The 21,397-nt window shown below is 55.2% G+C and overlaps 1 protein-coding gene and 1 non-coding gene across 3 annotated transcripts in view; both read left to right on the forward strand.

Annotated features, from left to right (window-relative positions):
• The first annotated feature begins 1,442 nt into the window (after positions 1-1,442).
• The window catches only part of RAMP1 (receptor activity modifying protein 1), a 54,176-nt gene continuing 34,221 nt past the window's right edge, over positions 1,443-21,397 (forward strand). For both annotated transcript variants that reach the window (XM_017537803.2, XM_017537802.2), the window contains exons 1-2: positions 1,443-1,627; positions 19,623-19,761. In XM_017537803.2, the coding sequence (XP_017393292.1) occupies positions 1,576-1,627; positions 19,623-19,761 (191 nt within the window). In that variant the 5' untranslated portion in view covers positions 1,443-1,575. The remainder of the gene's footprint in view (positions 1,628-19,622; positions 19,762-21,397) is intronic.
• On the forward strand, positions 11,931-12,010 carry LOC119472583. The gene has a single exon (XR_005201731.1). It is a non-coding gene; the product is annotated as a small nucleolar RNA SNORD55/SNORD39 (small nucleolar RNA).

Raw genomic sequence — 21,397 nt, forward strand, 5'->3', positions numbered from 1 at the left:
CCTTTGCCTTCTTACTTGAACAGCAGCTTACACAAGTGTCCCTTGTTCCCTATGGCTCCTGTATTGTGGTGCTTATGCTATTGAGAGTTTTAGAGGTTACCCCCTAAATTCACCAATTGAAGGGCAGGACTTGTTGATATAACACTGCCTTGCATGTAGGGACACAAATGTCTGTTAAACGAAGAAAGTGGGGAGACCAGGCCACTTAGTGGGGTGTATCTCCTAGGGTTCAAGAAGAGGGGCTAATCAAGTCAAGAGAAAGTGTGCCTTCCCCCACCATCTCACCCAGACCCTCACTCTCAGAACACTTGGGGCCCCGCGCAGGTGGTAGGCATGCTGGCCCGGAGTGCCCTCCCAGCCTGTGTTAGAACTGGTGCATGGCCTCCCTGTCAGCTGTCTCCCCTTCTCTGAGCTTACAGCAGATGGCAGCAGCCTCTCAGCCACAGACTACTGAGGAACTGTTGGTCACTCAGCAGTGCTGTGTGACTGCAACTTTCACAAGAGACAGCTGTGGCCACAACCCTAGGGTGGTGATTCTTCCCCCCTCCAAAGGCACTGGTGCATTCCTTAGCATGAGTATAAATTTACTGTTGCTAAGAGTTCTCAGAACAGGATATTGCAAGGAGGAACCACTGCAAGGTGAAATCCAGCCACTAGTAATGCCCTTAGAGCCCAGGTCAGGCCTGTGCCTTCCAGAACTTGCTCCTCCCCAGGCTTTCCCAGCCGATCTCCAGAGCGCCCTCCTCTCACCGCTTTAGATAAAGGAATGCACCCAAGATCCCCCATCAGTTCTCCATACAGCTGCCAGAGTGACGCCCCCAAAGCAAACCTCGTCTCTAAGGACTCTCTGCCTGGGCCCTCACAAGCCTCCTGCCAGGCGCTCGCTACCCATCAACAGCGAGACCCCCAGGCCATCTCAATCCCCGCAAAGAGCCCTGTTCCCTCCAGCCCCCGGCCTCTGTGCACCTGCCGTGCTGTCCCCGCCTCTGCCCACCCACTCATCCTGCAAATCTGGAGCACCATTCCAGGGCCTGGGACGTGTGCGCCATTTTGGGTTATTACGGGTCTTCCCCGGGCGCCTCGGAGGGTTTTGACGCCAACGCTCCCCAGCGCCTGCACCTGGGAGGAGAGGTAGATGCGGCGGGGGGAGATCTCGGCCTTTTTGCAAAGCAAACCCCAGGCAGGAGAACCTCGGAGGAGGAGGAGGGGAAGATGCCCAGGTGGAGACCAAGGTGCCGCTCTCTCGGAGTCGCCTAGGAGACCCTCCCTAGTTTAAAAAATGTTTATTTGCTCTGAGAACATTTCAGAAGGCCTCACTCGAAGTCCAAGTGTGCAGTCCCCGCGGAGACGCCCGCGCGGCTCCCCTGCAAGGTTTTCCCGGCCCTGGGCGCCCCCGACCCTGGCACCCACCTGGGGAGCCACAGTGGGCCGGGCCGCGCGGCCGCCGCCTCCCACCCCTCGCGCGCCCGCTCCCGCCCCCGCCCCCGGCACGTCTGCTCCGGGCGGGCGCCGCGGCGGGCTCAGTCCTCCGCGGGGCGCGTGGTGGGTGGACTCGGCTCGGCTCCGCTGCGCACCATGGCCCGGGCCCTGTGCCGCCTCCCGCGGCGCTGCCTCTGGCTGCTCCTGGGTGAGTAGGGTCGGGGGTCCGGGTCAAGCTCCCTTCCCCCGGCCCCGCCGGCGTCCTCTAGGGGAGGGGAGGGAAGGGCGGGCGCAGCGGTCCGCCGCCCTTGAACGTGGGCAGCCCCGGTTCCAGGCGGGAGGCCTCAGGGCACCAGGGAATCAGAGGGTGCGGACCGGGGCTGCTCCTGTCGCCTCGGAAGGGACGGCTTTGGGGACGTCGGGGAGCCGGCGTTCTGAAAGGCGTGGGGCGAGTCAGCCGCGCACGCCGGAGAACTTGTTTCCGGGAGGAAAAACAGCACGCGGGGTTCCCCAGCCCCGCACCTCGGTTTCCCAGGCTGTGCGCCGCGGTGACCGCCAGCGCAGGCTCCCCTCCCTAGGCCGTCCCGCGTGGTAAAACCTGCAGGCAGGCGCCTCGCAGAGGCCTCGGTGTTCGGGAATCGGAACCACAGACCTTTCGTATGGAGATTGGTCAACACCGATCTCTTGCCGGCAGCAGCAGTCGCTTGTTTGCTAATGATGTCTTTTGCAGAAATAAGGCCCTCCCCTTTCGGGGCATTTCTATCGCTTTTTTTTTCCCCTCCTTTTTCTTTTGGTTTGCTTGTTAACTTGGCACTTTTAGCTAATAGAAATTTAGAGGACGGGACCCTTGGTGAAGTGGTGGAACGTGCTCGGCTTTCCACCTGAGGGAGGAGTGGAGATTATCAGCTACCCGGTGGCCACAGGAACTGGCCACACACTCAGCAAGGAATGGTCCTGCTCACTTCCCCCATCTGCAGCGCGCTCCTAACATGCTGACTGAAGCCCCTTCTACACTGCTTTGGTTATTGCGTTCCATGTATTTAGCTACCTTTTAACGGAAACTGAATAATGGATTACTGGCGTGGGAGAAAACCCAGTGCCCCTGGGAAGGCCAGAGCAGTTGTTTCTGGTATATGTGGCCTTTCCGCAGAAACAGTGATGTTGGTCAGAGGCACCTGCCACACAAGTCCCCTTGGCCTGGCACTGGGCAAGTCCCCTTGGTACTGGCACTGGGCAAGCAGTGACCGCCAGCGCTGTTTCTGTAGCTGGGGGAGCAGCTCGCGGCCCGGCGAGGAGAGGGGCCCAAGCTTCTTGGGAGCCATGGATTTCTGGTCCCTGTTTGTAAACCTCTCCAAGGAGTGGCAGATCTGCATGGAATCCTCTGAAGCCAACATAATATTATCTGAAAGCGAATCTTGCCACTTGAGTGTTTTGGCTGAAGTTATGTGGAAAGCAAAATCTTAGCGTAATCTTCCCTCCTCTTGTGTTCCGATCCATTTGGCTTGACATGACCTTCTCTGTTTTCGTTTCCTAAGAGACAAACATTTCTTTGTTAGCAAGGCAGAGAGCTGGGCTGTGGAATATTTTTCACATAAATAACCAAATAAATAAATGTTCTTTACTAGTGTCCAGAGGCTGCACCCTCTAAAGCTTGTGTAAATAAAACGCTATGTCACGATCAATATACAGACCTTCCTTGTTTACCAAGAAAACTATTCATGTTCTGCCGAAAGTCCAAAGTCCTGTAATTTTAACATTATTTTGAGTGGCCTGGCTAATGTTATATCTTGGAAGAACAAACACAACTTTATGAGGTTATCAGTAAATTAATGTCATTTGGAGCCCAGCTGTAATTAATAGAATTACTGAGCACAGGCTGCTTCCTTCCCAGGCTCTCGCACTAGCCAGATCTCCTTGGTGATGAAGATTCTGCTACCCAGAATGGCTATGTGGAATTTTTTTTTTTTTTTTAAGAACGCTAGTTTGCAGGTTTAAGAACTTATCTGTGACAATTTTACAATCAAGCTATTTGTCTTAGGTAGTTATTGAGATTCTCACAATTCGCCCAACCATGATGGCTCACACCTGTAATCCCAGCACTTTGTGAGGCCGAGGTGGGTGGATCATCTAAGGTCAGGAGTTCAAGACCAGCCTGGCCTACATGGCAAAACCTGCCTCCACTGAAAATACAAAAAAATTAGCCAGGCATGAGGTGGTGGGCATCTGTAATCCCAGCTACTCAGGAGGCTGAGGCAGGAGAATTGCTTGAACTCGGGAGGGCAGAGGTGGCCGTGAGCTGAGGTCATGCCACTGCACTCCAGCCTGGGCGATAAGAGTGAAAACTCTGTCTCAAAAAAAAACAAAACTTAGGATCCATATGTAGTTCTTTTCCGTCTGAGCATCCTGTGCACTGTTCTGTTTGCTGGAGACGCTAACATAACTACATGCATTTTTAAAGGTTTGTGTATAGACCAAAAAGCTGTTTGTTAATCAGGAAAGAAAAATGCATTGCCGCCCTGGTTTCGAGTCCGTCTCCACTCAGGGAGTGCCAGCTGGTGTTGTCACACAGGAGCTCAGTCATCTGTCCTGGGGAACGCTTGCCTTCCTTGGCTGTCATGTGGAAGCTAGGGTTTTTTTTTTTTTTTTTTTTTTTTTAAATGGCTGCAACATTAATTGAAATATATGACTTTATATAAATAGAAGTAGAATTGGAAATGACGGGGACCCCAGAGGAAATGCTATGTGACTGCTTCAGATTGCCATGCAGTTTTAAATCTGGACACAGTTCTCATGCTGGAGTCCAAATCTGAAGGATTCCCATTTGCTAATCAACTCAGTGTGTTTGTTTACCCTCTCTGTGTGTTCAGCTGCAGGAAGAAATGTCTGGATTTCTGTCTTCCTTTCACAGATGCATGCCTGTCAGTGTGGGTATTGCCAGTCCAAGGCCAGGGCTGTTGAGAAACGTTTATATCCACAGTGGAAATGGTCGATTTAGCTCCGGGAAATGTAGGTGGAATCTTAAGCCTAGTTAGAAACGTTTGTCCTGACTTTTTCCCCAGAATGTACCCATTTCATAGCTTTTCATCAGTTAAAACTGGCGTCTGGCTGAGTGTGTGATGCGGGTGCCACGTGTAGAGTGAATTCCTGCAGAAATGCTGAGCCCAGAGAGTGAAGCCCCTCGGGCTTGCCTGCCGGTGCCCCCGCCCCCAACTGAGGCCTAGAACCCCTCTTTCCTGATGGTCCTTGTGGTGTGGTAGGCTGGCCCCTCAGTGGGCCCTGAGCCAGGCCTGGCAATCCAGATGGTCCCAGGGAGGAGACTGGCCGTGGGCTACACAGTCTGTGTTCTGCTGGAGCTGTGAGGAAAGATGTCCTCCAGGCTGGATCTGAGTGGGGCTGCCGCGGTCCACCATTGAGCCACAGGGGAGCACCTGTCTGTGACACAGAGCACTCCCGACACCTTTTGAGCCCCTACATTGAGCACTTGGGGTACACATTTCCATCATGTGACCCATGATGATTGAGCTGGGTGTCTGTCCCTTGCAGGGACGGTAGCTGGTAGACAGCAGGCTCAGGGGTCTTCCAGAATGGTGTACCTGGGGGGCTGTGGGAATCCTGCCCAAGAGCCTCCTCCTCCCCTGGAGACCCAGGAAGTCCTCCTGAAGGAGGAGGCACTGCAGCCAGGACGACAGTGGGAGCTGGGAAGGGGACAGGGGAGGCTGGGCTGCAGTGGCTCCAGTGGCTCCAGCACTGCTGGACCATGTGCCCACTGGCCCTGCCCATCAGTTTCTTGGTACAAATGAAGATGAAGAGATGGTGCTGCCAGGCGCTGCCCAGCTCCCAGGCTGTGGTACCCCCACTGACCCACAATACACGCAGACACATGAAGCCCTGGAGGGATGTCCTCATCCCCAGCCCTCTCTGCTCCGGAACGGGGGACCCCCAGCTAGGAGATATTCCCAGAGGACCTGTTTCTCCTTGGTGAGGAGGGTGCATCCACACGGCTGTCATAGGAGGGTCCCTGCCTAAACAAAACCGTACTCGCTTCACTGAATGACATTATTGTGTTCAGGAAAAAAGATTTTTTTCATAAGACGGTTTATTTCAGTAATTTCTGGAGCATCCAAAAGGCATCGCTTTAATCGTCTTTTAAATAAGGGGATCTGGGTGGCTTTGTTGGAGGAGGGTCCACAGGGACACACCAGCCAGACATGGCAGGGGTGCAGGGCTGTGGACCTGGGTCGCAGCCAGCCTGACTCTGCATCCTCAGCTCTTGCAGTGAGTCTTCACTGTGCTCCAAGAGTGCTTCGCTCCTTCCCACGTGCAGAACACGGCAGATTCTCTGGGACCAGGGACCAGAACCCCGAAACCCCACGCCCCGGCCATCCGCTCTGCCCTCCACCAGGGTTAGCACCACCTCCCCCATCACAGGGACAACTGCCCAGCCTCCTAGAGCCCTCACCCCACCCACCACCCCAGGGACAGGGGGTTCTCCTCTGTGTTCCCACCAGACCCTCAGGCTATGTTAGTGTCACCCCCACACATGCCATGTTCAGGCCCCCACGCCTTGGCTCTGGGGGAGCTGCTCCTGAATCAGCTGAGAGTTCTGGGAAACCACCGGGGAAGGAGGAGGCACAGTGACCTGGACCGGCCCGCCCCAGGGGGCAGATACCCCCACAGGAGGCTCAGGAAGCACTGTCTTGAGCCTGACACCACCTGGGAGGAGACAAGTCAGTGGTTTGCCCAACCAGACAAGAGTTTGCATCATAAGACCTCCTACTGTGGGTTCCCTGGCCAATTATCAAAGCATTTCAGGGCGCCACACAGCAAAGCCCCAAGCCAGGAGGGGAAGAGGCCTAGAAGGCGCTGCCCCTTCAACAGACACTGAGTGACTGACACTCAGGCTGGCTCTCTGCAGGGATTTTCTCACCTCTGGAGGAGACAGCTGTGAGAGGGAAGCAGGAGGAGCGGCCGGGTGAGGGGGTGCCGGGAACGGGCTGCACAATTTATCCTGGAAACACCCATCTGCCACCTCACACACTCGGGCCACACGGGGTCAGGACCCAGAGGGGCTGAGGCTGGGGTGCAGAGCAGCCCTCTACGGTAGTGTCCTACACAGCCCAGGGAACCCACCCCAGCGGACGGTCCCACACCAAATGTCCACAGTGCCAAGGCAGAACAGCCCTGCTCCAAGTCAACCATGTAGGCATGTGGTGCCACTTACATGCAGCAGGAAATAAACAGGAGACCATGGAGCAAAGCCCTGAGGAGCGGGGGTAGTGCAGTCCAGAGGCCGAGGACGGTTGCACAGAGGCCCTGCTGCTTGGAAGCTCCTAGAAGCCTTTTTGACTGACGCATGGTGGGGAAGAAGGCTTTGAGCTGAAGCTGGTGCTGGAGGAAGGACCCCTCCTCTAAGGATTCAGGACTCATTCCTAGGGCAGTGGGAAAATCTTGAAGGACATTAAAAGGGGTGACAGGATGGAAGGTGTGGTTTAAAGGAGCCCTCAGCTGTGGCCCCCAGCATGGACAGGAGGCCAGGCAAGGGTAGGAGTGGGAGGTTCCAGGGAGTCCCGGAGGTGAAAGTGATGGGCCCCAGTCCATCGCTTGGAATGAAGAACAGCACCTGACAGGGCACCTGGGGGAGCAGGGAGGGCAGGACAGGGAAGGGGAGGGGAGATGGCGCCACAGCCGGGGCTGCCAGGAAACATGGGAGCCCCAGGCAAATGAATTTCAGATAAACAAGGAGTTTTGGTACAAGTATGCCTCGTGCAATATCAGGGACATGCATCCAAACCACAGTTTCTCTGAGATGCAGATTTCGCAAGGCATCCTGTCATTTGCGGCATCTGGCGGCTCTATCCTCAGGATCCACGTGGGGTTCAGCATTCCCCTTGGATTCCGAGGGGCGATGGTACATAGGCAGGAGTCTGTGCAAATCTAGGGCTCAGAAAGAGGTATGGCCCAGAGAGGGGTTTCTGGTAGGAGCAGGGTCTGGACAATGTCAAATCCTTGCTTGGAGGGGTGGCTGGTGTGAATGGGTGGAGAAGGGCCCAGGCTCCTGGTAAGGGGCCAGAGAGGACAGCCAGGGAGGACAGAGAAAGAAATGGGCCCCAGGTACCACTAGGCACCTTGATGTGGCTGGTGGGGAGGGGAGGCAGATGCAGAGTCCCTTGTGGAAGAGGCAGCAGCGAAAGCCGCCCTCAGGAAGTGAAACCAGAGAGCCTGCGTATGGAGGTTTCCTGCAGGGCCTGACGGTTTTCAATACGCAAGCCTTTGATGCATCTGGAATTTACCCTCATTTCCTAGCAACCGTTATCAATGGCTACGTATTTGAGGGGTTTTCACGGCAATTGCACTGAATGTATTAACCGATCAGGGAGGATTACATCAAGACCACTGTTGAAGAAACAGCCGTCTGCTCCTCCACGCCCACGTCTGCATCCAGGTCCTTCCACAGGGATTTCGATTCTCCTGCAGATGACTCATTCAGTGTCTAGGAATCCCGTGCTTTTTGGCTGCTACTTGGATTGGGATATTTCCCCCGGTTTCTTTCCTAGCTGGTCATTGCTGGGCTAGGAGGCAGCTCCTCTTCTGTGTTCGTTTTGTGACTGGTGTCACCTCATGCTTGTTTTTGTTTTTAGGTTTTTTGCCTCCTGCTTGGCTTCTTCAGGCAGGTTCTAAGGTCACCCGTCACCTAGGGTGGTCCTGCCACCTCCTACCAATTTTCCGTTTTGTTCTCCAGTCTCACTGTGTAGAGAGCAACTCGCCACTGACTAGGGGAGTGACAGCAGCTGCCTTCCTTTGCTGCTGGCAATGGGAATATAGGTGACCACTGAACAACGCAGAGGCGGGGCGCCCACCCTCTACGTGGTCAGAAACCCGAGTGTAGCTCTTGACTCCCCAAAAGCTTAACTACTAATAGTCTACTATTGAGCAGAAGCCTTACCGATAACATCAGTCAATTCACCCATATTTTGTATGTTACATGTATATATACTGTATTCTTTTTTTTTTCTTTGAGACTGAGTCTCCCTCTTTCACCAGGCTGTAGTACAGTGGTGCAATCTCAGCTCACCACAACCTCCACCTCCTGGGTTCAAGCGATTCTCCTGCCTCAGCCTCCCAAGTAGCTAGGATTATAGGTGCCCACTTCTACACTCGGCTAATTTTTGTATTTTTAGTAGAGACAGGTTTCACCATGTTGGCCAGGCTGGTCTTGAACTCCCAACCTCAAGTGATCCGCCCATCTCGGCCTCCCAAAGTGCTGGGATTGCAGGCATGAACCACTGTGCCCAGCCTATACTGTATTCTTAGAATAAAGTAAGCTAGAGAAAAGAAAGTATTATTAAGAAAATTAGACCCAGGACGGTGGCTCACACCTGCAATTGTTGCATTTTGGGAGGCCAAAGTGGGAGGACCTCTGAGCCCAGGGGGCAAATGTTGCAATGAACCAAGATTGTACCACTGCACTCCAGCCTGGATGACAGAGTGAGATCCTATCTCAACAAAACCCATAGAAAATATATGTACTTTTCATTAAGTGTAAGTGGATCATCATGAAGGTCTTCATGTTGAAGAGGCCAAGAAGGAGGAGGAAGAGGAGGGGTTGGTCTTGCTGTCTTAGTGACGGCAGAGGCAGAAGATGAGCCTCACATAGATGACCCACACAGTTCAGAGCCATGTGGTCAAGAGTTAACACCTGAAATCTCTGTCTTTCTCCTTTGGAGCCAGATGCTTTTCTTATTGCATTTTCGCAGGGGTGGGGGTGGGAGAGGGATGGAGAATGCATCTTCTTCTCATGTGTAAAGTACGCTTTTATCTTGTGAAGGAAGAACCGTTTGATGTGACACAGCTACCTGCCCAGCTGGGCATTCCCTCGGGGCTGGCAGGCTGGTGGCACTGGTGAGGCTGTGACACAGGAGAAGTGGTGAGCGGCTGTGAAGCGGCCGTGTTTCTGGGATGAATGGAGTGTTCCCTCCATCCCTGTGCAGACTTCCGGCAGCCTCGTGCGTCTGTTGGCCACTATTTGTTCTCAGTGTAGCTTCGTTCTTCCTGAGTGAGCTTGCTCTGTACTTTCCCTTGGGAGTTTTATTACCAGCACTGGGTTTTCTTCCCAAGATACCGATTGTGGACCTTTATTCTTTCCCTGTGTGCTAGGACAGTCGGGACGATGGAAATAAGCCGTTCCTTGAAAATCTAGAGGGTCTTCATTTTCCTCTGCAAAGCCATCGGGGCCAGGCTCCTTTTCGTATTATAGATAATTGGCAATGTTTTCAGTATCTTTCTTGTGTTATTGGACCCCTTGAGTTTTCTATGTTCTTTTTTTTTTTTCTTTTTTTTTTTTTTTTTTTNTTGAGATGGAGTCTTGCTCTGTCACCCAGGCTGGAGTGCAGTGGAACAGTCTCAGCTCACTGCAACCTCCGCCTCCTGAGTTCAAGTGGTCCTCCTGCCTCAGTTTCTCAAGTAGCTGGGATTACAGGCATGAGTCACCACACCCAGCTGTTTTTTGTATTTTTAGTAGAGATGGGGTTTTAGCATGTTGGCCAGGCTAGTCTTGAACTCCTGACCCTAGGTGATCTGCCTGCCTCAGCCTCCCAAAATGCTGTGATTACAGGCGTGAGCCATTGCACCTGCCTGGGGTTTTCTGTGTCTTACAGAAATTATGATGTTTTACATTTTCCTCTGAAGTTGTTCATTTTATCCAACATACCATTATGTGGACAGTTATGTTTCTAATTCCCTCCGTACCTGTGAACATTTGTCATTTTGCGTGCAATTTTGTGAATTTGTATTTTCATGTTGTTTCTTGATCAGAATGAACAGTGGTTAATCTCTGTTATTAGTCTCTTCCCTGCTGATTCCCCCACCACAAAAAAAACAACAGTTCTTGAGTTTACTTACTGTACACGTTTTCTGGAATGTCTAGCACATTTGTTTTTGTTCTTTCTGGCTTAGGAATGGAACGTCATCAGGCCCCTGCTTGGCCGCTTGGCTGTAGCCCCTGAGCTTCCCTCTGCTGTGTGCTCCTTGTTGATGTTTTCTGGATTCTCTGTGCTTGTGGTTTCTACTTCCTCTTTAGCACGTGAATTGTTTGGAAGCAAGTTTTACAAATCTCAGGGGCTCCCAATCGTCATGGCTGGTTTAATTGCACTGTGGTCAGGCACAGAGCAGGAACCACACCTACCACTTCGTGTGCATTGTGGGTTCCTTCAAGGTCTTGCAAATGTTTCCTTTTGTAAAGGGCCCCTAAGCCTGTGGGAGGAGTGTGGCATTTTTATGTACCCATGCTAGTCATCCTATTAAATTTAATACTTAGGGCCTCTGTATCCTTATCTTGGTGCTTCCCATGTGTGCACATCGTGTGAAAACCTGCACTGCTTTTGTGGTTCTGCCTGCTTTCCCTGGGTGTGTGTTGCTGTGTGTTCTGGGCAGGGAGAGGATGGGGAATTCCATATGTGACTCAAAGGTGACTTTTTTTTTTTTTTTTTTTTTTTTTTTTTTTTTTTTTTTTTTTTTTTTTTTTTTTTTTTTTTTTTGCTTTTTGAGACAGAGTCTCATTCTATCACCCAGGCTAGAATGCAGTGGCACAATCTTGGCTCACTGCAACCTCCACCCCCTGGGTTCAAGTGATTCTCCTGACTCAGCCTCCCAAGTAGCTGGGATTACAGGCATGCACCACCATACCCAGCTAATTTTTTGTATTTATAGTAGAGATGGGGATCTTACCATGCTGGCCAGGCTGGTCTCAAACTCCTGACCTCATGATCCACCCACCTCAGCCTCCCAAAGTGCTGGGATTACAGATGTAAGCCACCACACCTGGCCCATGGTGACTTCTTATAGCATAACCTCTGTCCCAGTCATTGCTTCTTAAATTTTAATTGCAGTAAAGTATACACAACATAAAATGTACCATCTTACGTATTTTAAGTGTGCAGCTTCTATTGCCATTAATTCACATTGCTGTACACCCATCACCACCATCTATCTCTGGAACTTTTTTCATTTGGCAAAACTGAAACTTTGTCCCAGTTAAACACTAAACCCCACTGATTTACCACCTTCCCCAGCCCCTGGGACCCACAATTCTACTTTCTGTCTGTGAATCTGACTGCCCTAGGAACCTGTAGAAGTAGAATCATACAGCATTTCTTCTGTAACTGACTTATTTCACTTAGCCTGATGTCCTTAAGGTTATTCCATGTTATAGTTGAGTAAGAATGTCCTTCCTTTTGAAGGCTGCATAATATCCCACTGTTAGGAGTAGACCACATTTTGTTTATCCATTCGTCCGTGGACACGTGGGCTGCTTCCACCTCTGGGCTGCTGTGAGTCAGGCTGCCGTGACAGATACCTCTGAGACCCTGCTTTCAGTTCCTTGGGGCATATACCCAGAAGTGGGATTGCTGGGTCATCAGGCAGTTCTGTGTTCCACGTTTTGAGGAGCCGCCACAGCGTGTCCCCTGGTGGCTATGCCACGGTGCATTCCCACCAGCAGTGCCTAGTTCTCAGCATCCATGAGAGGCCACCACTGCCATGCCGCAGGCTCCCCAGCACACAGTGGGGAAGCCAGCCTTGGAGAGCCGAGCCGGGGAAGAAAAAACACCTCCACAGCCTTGCCAAAGTTTGTTCTTTTGTTTTTGAGTGCAGCCATTCTAACGGGCTTGAGGAACCATTCAGTACTTCACCGGTGCAGCTTTCGGGGACAACCTGTGGCTTCTCATTGTTTAGCCTTTTGTCTGTCTCATGTCCCGCCACCCACCTTTGGAAGTTCCCCTGAGTCACTTTGCTCTTTGACCTGGCTTCGCAGCCGGTTTTCTTGTGGATTTAGGGATACGTTAATGTTGTTTACTCAATCCTGGCGCCTGCCCTGAGGACCTAGTGACCCTGGGCAGGCCACTTCCCGACCCCTGCAGCTCCCATCTGCAGGATGGGGGTGGTGTGGGAGCACCCATGTCCCGGCCTGAGGACTCTCCAGGCCTGGGTGGGGGCGGTAGCTGGGCCAGGCCCACAGGGCGCTCTGATGCTGCTCACCCGCCTTTCTGCTTGAAGAAGCATGCTTGGCGCTCAGCTGACATCTCATTTTCCATTTCTGTTTTTTAATGCTCACTGGGGCTTCCTATCTTTTCTCCAGGTCTGTATTTTCCTTGTTCTTCTCTGGTAATTTGGAAGGTAGACAGTCTGTTTCTAGTTCAATTTGTGTTTTCTTTTATGACTTAAAAGAACATGAGGATTTCTTGGCTTGTCAACTTCAGAAATGAAGAGTGCCTGCTGGCAATGGGTAGAATTTTACTGAGTGGCCGTCGTGGGCAGGACCAAGGCTGAGGAGGAGGATGGGGGTGCTGTGTGCACTCAGCGGTCTGTCACCAGGTGACTGAGGTTGGAGGTGAGGCTGGAGGCTGCCACAGTTGTCCAAGTAAGGACTTTGAAGGGCCTGGGCATTCCCGGTAAAAGTGGGCTACACAGACCTAAGAGAGGGAGAAAGAACTGTGCACAGCACCCCACCCAGCACAAAGCAGGCACTTCGCGGGGGTAGAGGCTCTGAGCCCAAGAGAGGGGCAGTGGGCTGGAGTCAGTGCTTTGCTGCCTTTGAGGACCAACATCAGGTGACAGGTGGAGAATCTACTTGGCGGGGTCTTTGGTGGGATCTTTGGCGGGGTCAGCAGCTGTGTGGGTGTGAGGGGAACAGCCCAGCCTGACCCCCAGGATCTTCCCCTTCTCACAGCCGCCCCTGCACTGGCTACTCACAGGTGTCAGCAGATGGCGGGAAGTTTCTCAGCCTGGGCTCGAGAAGTTGGAATAAGAGGGTGTTGCCGGGGGAGGCAGAGCATCTTGGGGGCTCCAGACAGCTGACTCCTAGAGAGACAGGACTTTAGATGGAGCAGGGGCAGGGAGAGGGGACTCTCAGAAAGCTGAGTGCTTTCACTCTAGAGGACGTCAACTTTGACCTGGAAGGAGGCACAGGGGGAACATCCTGACCACACAGGAAATGCCAGGCCGTGGTTGACACCTCACAGGGACACTCGCATGCCTGAAATGGACCAGGCCATGCAGGGAGACACCGGGAGCTCATCGGGGACAGAAGCATCTCAGCCCACCAGGGACGGATCATGGCAACTGAAGGGACCCTGTTCAGGGCAGCCAGACCTCAGGGAGGCAGGAGCAGGCATTCCTATGGGCTGGGGAACTCCAGGGTCCTCTGCCACGCCCGCCCCCAACATAACTCCCCTGGGCTCTGGGCACTCTCCACCGCCGGAACAGTCGTCCCCAACTCTCTTGGTCCTGCCCCTGCCAGTACAACAATCTGGAGGTGCTCCTGCAGGATTAATTATAAATTAGACCTCTACAGCACTGCGCTATGTGTTATAAAATGCATGCAAAAGTAGGCGTCTTTAAGCCCAGGAAGTGAAGGCTACAGTGAGCCAAGAGAGCGCCCATGCGCTCCACCCTGGGCAGCAGAGTGGGATGCTGTCCCAAAAAAATAAAACCACTCGATATGGTGATGGTTGTACAATTACTGAATTTACTAAACATCATTGAATTGTCTGCGTAAGATGGCTGAATTTGTGGTATATAAATTGTACTTCAATAAAGGTGTGTTTTAGAAAAGAAAAAAATAGGCTTCTTTGAAAGGAGGAATGCTGAGAATCATTTACTGGAGTCATGACCATCTTTCCGCCCCCCTGCAATGATATCATCCGTGCCTTAAGGATGTCAGTGGTTCTTAGTCGGGGCTCAGGATTGAGTGTGGGTCGAGCCCGCACTCAGATGAATGATGCCAGCCCCTCAGCCAAGGAGGACCTGGCGTGGGGAGGAGAGGCAGCTCAGCAGACTGTTCACAGCCTGCCTGGCACTGCCGGGGGCACCTCATGTGCTCTCCAGTCCATGATGCCCCGTTGCGGGAGTCGTCCACTCAGTGACGGTGACGATGGCCACACCTGCTCTCCCAGGGCCCCCGTGCTGTTGGGCATTAGCGTGGGGTGGACTGTCCAAGTCGTGGGACTCACGCATGCCCAATGAGAGCCCCCAAAGCTACTCCTGGGGAGCCTGAAAGAGGCAGACACACTGAGGAAGCCCACCTGCAGCCGGGGCTCCTGGCCGAGGGTCTCAAGGCCTCCACAGACATGGGTTGCCCACAGCCTTTGGGGCCGCTGTTGGGGTCTCTGCAAGAGGTCACGGACCTCACCATGCCTCCGGCGTGTTCTGAGATGAGCGTGCCAGGGATTGCATCCTGGCTCTACCACTCCCGGGCTGTGTGACTCTAGCAGGTTGCTTAACCTTTGTGAGCCCCTCTGTCCCTGCCACATTGGTGATTTACAAGGATTAGGCTAACGGTGGCCAGGCACAGTGGCTCATGCCTGTCATCCCGGCACTTTGGGAGGCTGAGGCAGGGTGATGACTAGAGCCCAGGAGTTCAAGACCAGCCTGGGCAATGTGGGGAAACCCCGTCTCTACAAAAAATAGAAAAATTAGCTGGGTGTGGTGGCATACGCCTGTAGTCCCAGCTACTCGGGAGGCTACGGTGGAAGGATCACCTAAGCCCGAGGAGGTCAAGACTGCAGTAAGCCATGACTGTGCCGCCTGGGCAACAGAACAAGATCCTGTCTCAAAATAAAATAAAATAAAATAGATTTATGGGTGTACGCGGCTTCGGCCAGGACTTGGCCTGCAAGCTGCGGCTATCAGCATCCAGGACTGGCTGGTGGGAGGGGGACAGGGAGGCTTCAGGAATTTGCGTGAACTTGACCTAGAACCCGACCTGAACTCTCCATTTAGCCACCACCCCCGCTGGGAGGAGGCCAGTGTTGGGGTCTGAGATTCTCTCTCTACAAACCTAAAATACACAGCTGCAGAACTGGCCTTTCCGTGCCCCACATGGCACAGACCAAACACGGGCATCGAGGGTATTTGCTGAGTTTGAGACACATCAGCTTGTGCCCCTTGTCTCCTTAGAAAGCACAAACGCCTGTCCCAGGGTCCCCGGTGGGGGGCCCAGCTGCCCTTTGTTCTGTCCCTACCCTCACTTTGCTGGAGGGGCCCTCTGCCTTTGGGGTTCCTGCTATGTATGCTCACTTCAGGGGCGCCGTCCTGCTGTGGAGAGGGAAGCCATTGCTCCGAAACCCCCCAGCAACGCCGAGTTCCTACCTTGCGCGCAGCTCGAGGGAAGGTTCCTGTCTTGACATGCTGCGTACTGAGCGAGGAATGTAGCCGTCTACCCGGCAGCCTCTGCACGCGGCTTTTTAAAGACATGAGTTATGAATGATTAAATGTGCAGTCACACAGAGGAATGGAACCCATTTGGCCCTGAATGGCTTCTTTAAAAACTTTGGCAATTTTAGTCTGGTTTAAAACTTTGATGTTGCCTCTGTCTCCAAGGAAAGAAACCACATCAGGCTTAAGAAAAACCCAAGGATTCTTCGCCTGCACCTAAAAAATGAAACTGGTTTCCAGATTTGCCTGAACAGCTGCTCCCGGCCTCATCCCAGCTGTGGGACTCGGGGCTCCCATAGGGCGTGAAAGGAAGGGCAGTATTGGTGGGGCAGGGCTCTGTCCCTAAAGAGCAGGGAACAGTGGGCTGGATGTGGCAGTCCCGCAAGAGAGGTGGGGGATGCAGCATCCAGGAGGGACCAGCCAGAGCCAGGCCAGGGTCAAGGCCACCGGGCCAGCCCTGCAGCCAGACCAGGACGGGGGCTGCATGGGTGGTGGAAGCTAGAGCTGGCTGAGCTGCAGGACAGGAGGGTCCAGTAGATGAGGGCAGACAGCTGCTCTGGACAGCCCAGGTGGCAGCAGGATATTGGCCTGAATGTGACAGAGGGGGACACCTGTGGCCTGGGGTGAAGGGACCACTGTCATTGTTTCTGGCCCTTGCACACCTACCCCCTTTGCTTGTTGGGGACCCCACCAGAAGGAGCAGCCCAGCCTCCTCATGGTGACCAGCTCTGCAGGGCAGTTGTACAAACCCCACTGCCCAGGCCCTCCTGGGGACTTGGGGGCCACCAGGGTCCTTGTACAGATCCTCCACTGCTCACACCAGCCCCAGTTGCTTTCTGTTGCGTGCATCCGAGAATCCTGACTGAAGCACAGATGGGCCTGTTCATCTCCTAAAAGCGACTCTTCCGGAGCAAGGGGGGGTCCGCAGTGGTTGGTAACCCCAACACCCAGTCTGTCCATTCCGTGCAGGACAGCCTGAGACACGCTCGCTTCACTCCCAGGCAGAATGGCCACTGAGAAAGCCGGGTATGGTCGTTGTCTTTGTTGGTTCATTTGACAAATATTAACGTGCAGAGCTGCTGGGTGCCAGGGAGGATGTATGCATGAGTCAGAAAGGAGTGGGAGACGAGAGGGCAGCCAAGAAGTTCTGAGAAAAGAAAGAGACCCTCTCCCAGCCCCAGTGAGGCTCTGAGGAGATGGGTGGGGGCAGGGTGGGGGGCAGTCCCACCCCATGGGGACAGCCAGGGGCCTCTTGGAGGACAGGGCGGCGGAGGTGGGCAGGGGGCGCTGGTGGGATGAATCTCAGGTGGGATTCACCAGAGAAAGTCAGTGGGTGCAGGTGGGATGCCAGGGGCAGTGCGGGGCGGGGGGAACAGAGGGACAGTTCTCCAAGTGCAGCTGGACAGGCGGCCTGGAATTCCTTCCATGAGTTGATGAGTCAGCATCTGAGCCCTCCTGAGCTCCTGGGAGCCCCCGGGACAACACTGTCCACAGTAGGCAGGCTTTCATAGGGGGTATCTTAATGGGGCAGGTGTCAGAAACAGCCCCTCCTCCAAGGCTGCCCTGACTGGGTGAAAGAGGCCCTGGGGGGTGGAGGGTGTATCCACAGCGGGCCCACCGGCCCCAGGGTGCACTCACAGTGCTGGTGTGGGCACGGGTGGGGGGTGTATCCACAGCGGGCTCACCGGCACCAGGGTGCACTCACAGTGCTGGTGTGGACACGGAGGGTGGGGGGACACACCTGTGCTGTCAGGAAGCGGCATGGACTCAGGCGGGTACAGAGACTCCCGACGGGTCCCCGGGGTATGGGGGGGTGCTGTTCTGCCCTCAGGTTTCCCAGGGGCAGGTGCAGCTCCCTCTGTGGCCACAAACTCCCATGCTGGGTGCTCATGCCAGGGGTTAAGGATGGGTTACCCACTGGATTGAGGGGTAGACTCTGCCTTGCTTGCCAGCAGGTCCTCTCCTGAGCTCCTCTGAGGGGCTTGTTCCATTTGCCAGCCTTCCATGCAGGCCTGAGCCCACCCACATTACTCCCTGCCATCTTGGGCAAAACATCCCAGATTCAATGCACCCGGCTCTTTGGGAGCCACTCATGGCCTCAGCCCAGCCAGGGCTCAGCCTCCCCATCAGCACCTGCTCTCCCAGCTGCAGGCTGGGCCAGTGCCCAGGTGTGTAGTGTGTGGGATCCGTCCACCCTGAAACCAGCCATTGTGCCCTGGAGTGGTGCTCTGTGACAGCATCCCCACCCCGCCCACTGTGGCTGCCTGCTGGGCTCCCCCCAGACACCTCCCGGGACATCAGGCCCCTCCCTGAGCTTCCCACCTCCTACCTAGTGTCCAGCCCCGTAGCCCTGGAAGTAACCAAGTGCTCTCTGGCCCACGCCGCTTCCAGCCATGGGACCTGAGACCCGCTTCTGAACCCCCAGTTCCCCCATCCATAAATTGCTGATCGCAGTCAGACCCACACGGAGGCGGCTGTGTGTGAAGAGCTCCGGGGTGCCCGGCGCATTGGGCAGCTCCAGCTCTATGCATCTTACTCAGCAGTCCAAGGGGCCCCTCGAGCTCACACCCCTCCCTAGGTCACGTGCCAGAGATTGGTACTCCAGAACCCCTGGCCCAATCTGCATGCCCAAGGGTGGCCGCCTCTCCTTGGGTGGGCTCCCTGGACCCAAGGCTGCAAGGGGCCGCTTGGTGTCCTCACTCGTGAGGCCCAGGGTGGGGCCAGGCGGCAGGCTGCAGGGGCTGGGTGCCCCCAGCGTCTCCCAGTGCAGCCCTGGCCTCCCAGTGCCAAGTTCCTTCCAGGAATTTGGAAAGGCCAGGCCAGTAGGGGTGGGGCTGGGGGTGCCCTCTGGGCAGAGGATGCACAGCATGGCCTGGTAGGAGAAGGAGAGGGACCTGGGGACAGTGGGAGGGCCAGAAGCCAAGCCCTAAACAGGGAATGCAAAGCCCCTGCCCCCAGCTCCCCTGCAGAGTGACCAAGAAAGTGGGGCTCAGCCCGAGGAGGAAGTGGCCTGGTGGATGGGGGACCAAGGGGCATGGTCTCCCTACCCACCCTCAGCCAGTAGCAAGCTATAGGCAAAATAAGTGAATTCTGATTCTGTCCAGGGCACGCTGGGCAGATCACTTTGGCTCTGATGTGTGGCTTGAGGCAGGAGGAGGGAGCACAGTTCATGCTTCCGTTTGTCAGCTCGGTTCATAGCCCACAAATATTCAGTCAGGAGACATGCCTGCAGCTCCCAGGCTGGGAGGTGCAGCCCAGCACAGCCCCGGCGCCAGTGGAACAGGGGTGGCCAAGTACTGTCTCCAGGTCCCTCTCATGCTGCCCCTGCCTGGGGCAGCTCAGAAGCACTGTGGACAGGAAGCGTCCTGGCCCAAGCTGGCACAGGCACTAAGGACCAAGCCACCTTTAGCAGGCAGGGAGGGCCTTCGCCAGGTCACAGAACGATTGATGAAGAGCGTCCGATTGGAGTCGCAGTTGCCTTCTCCAGGGGTTGCTCAGAGGCCCTGTTCTCGTGGAGCCTGGGCTGGGGGGCGGGCGGGTCAGCGGTGACACCCCGGACCTCTGCTACAGCCCCCCCTTCATGCCCACGTCCGCTGCAGCCCATCCCCTCTTCATGCCCACGTCCATTACAGCCCATCCCCTCTTCATGCCCATGTCCGCTGCAGCCCATCCCCTCTTCATGCCCATGTCCATTACTGCCCATCCCCTCTTCATGCCCATGTCCGCTGCAGCCCATCCCCTCTTCATGCCCACGTCCATTACAGCCCACCCCCTCTTCATGCCCATGTCTGTTGCAGCCCATCCCTTCTTCATGCCCACGTCCGCTGCAGCCCATCCCCTCTTCATGCCCATGTCCGCTGCAGCCCATCACCTCTTCATGCCCACGTCCGTTGCAGCCCATCACCTCTTCATGCCCACGTCCGTTGCAGCCCATCACCTCTTCATGCCCATGTCCGTTGCAGCCCATCACCTCTTCATGCCCATGTCTGTTGCAGCCCATCACCTCTTCATGGCCACTGCCTGCCAGGAGGCTGACTACGGTGCCCTCCTCCAGAAACTCTGCCTCACCCAGTTCCAGGTGGACATGGAGGCCATCGGGGAGATGCTGTGGTGTGACTGGGGCAAGACCATCAGGTGAGTCCTATGGCCCCTGGTAGGTAGGACACAGCTGGGGAGGGAGAGGGGGCAAGGAGGGTGGGCTGGACCACGTGGGGGTCATGGAGCATCCTCTCTAGACCCCAGAAGGGTTCTTCCCCTGGGGGACCAGGATGAAGACAGAGGTGGGGTTGGTGGCAGGTGGGCATGAAGAGTGACGGTGGGAGGAGGCCACGTCCTCAGTCACCTGGTCTGGGTGGATGGTGGGGCCCTAGGACGGGGTGGAGGGTTCAGACTGGGCCATGTCCAGCCAGAGAGGCCCATGGCCTCTCCAAGGGCAGGTGCCTGGGGAAGGAATGAGGGTAGTCTTGAGCTCCAGGTTGGCTGGGTCTCTGACTGGAGCCTGACTTCAGGGACATCCCTGCCAGTTTCCTCCATCCCTGTGGTTAGGCCAAGGTCGTCCTTCCTGGCCTCACCCTGTCCAGGGCTCAGAGTTTCCAGGAATGGGGCAGGCTGTCACCACCCACAGCCCCCAGCAGGACGGCTCCAGCCCAGCCCTTCCCCACCTGGCCTGGTCCTCCTGCCCAGGGGCCTTTCTTCCCTCTTGGGCTCCCTTACTGCCTCCCTCAGCCTCCCATGTGCTGGGCCCCCATCAGTAGGCCTGGGTGTTCTCCCCAGCAGGCCCAGGCTCCTCTGCCTGCAGAGCAGGGATCAGAACTCGGCATGTCCGTAATCGACTTTTGAGTTCTTGTTTCTGCTTCGGTGGGAGGCGCTGGGGTATCCTGGGGTTGCAGTGGGTGAGTAGCAGGGTGGGCAGGGCAGGCATGGAGCTGACAGCCACCACCTCCCTGCCATGCCATCTTCACACAGAGTTCCGTGTGTGGGTTCACAGCGCAGCACGTGACACACAGGAGATGTGCAAGTCCTGGTGCCCCACAGATGCCAAGCGCTTTCCCCAGTGCCTGAAAAAGGGAGCCATGGGGACCGGTGGGGAGGGCCAGGGGCAGGGAGGAGACCCTGGGGAGGGTCTTCACGAAGGAAAAGTTGCACCAAAGTCACACAGGAAGGGTGCATGTGGCTGTGGTGTCCCCTGAGGGTCCAGGGCACACCTTGCACACCCCTGCTTGGGCTCATCACCCTCCCTTGTGGGTTGCAGGCTGGAGTGGGCACGAGGAGAAAGCCCATGGCCGGGAGTCCCTGAGGCTGGGTGGTTCCCACCACTCCTCTGAGCCTAGGTTTGGGCTTCCCTCTACCCCAGAGCCCTGCTGGCCCCAGCCTGCTGTCCTCTCTCTTACTGAGGCTGGCAGATGAGTGGCCATGGCTTTCTTCTCCCGAAAGCCCTGTGCTCTCTGCCCACTTCGTCCACCCCCAGGGACTCCAGCAGGCCCAGCAGAGTCCGTGCTCAGTGCACAGTTGTTTAGGCGACTCTCTACCTTGGGAGCCCAAAATTTTTAACTAGGAAGGCATGGGGTCTACGCAGGTGTGCATACTGGGATTTAAACCACAGAGGCCGGCGCAGTGGCTCACGCCTGTAATCCCAGCACTTTGGGAGGTGGAGGCGGCAGATCATGAGGTCAGAAGATTGAGACCACCCTGGCTAACACAGTGAAACCCCGTATCTACTACAAAATATATATATGTGTGTGTGTGTGTGTGTGTGTGTGTGTGTGTATAT

Source organism: Cebus imitator, unplaced genomic scaffold (genome assembly GCF_001604975.1).
Source record: "Cebus imitator isolate Cc_AM_T3 unplaced genomic scaffold, Cebus_imitator-1.0 Scaffold106, whole genome shotgun sequence".
Lineage (NCBI taxonomy): Eukaryota > Metazoa > Chordata > Mammalia > Primates > Cebidae > Cebus > Cebus imitator.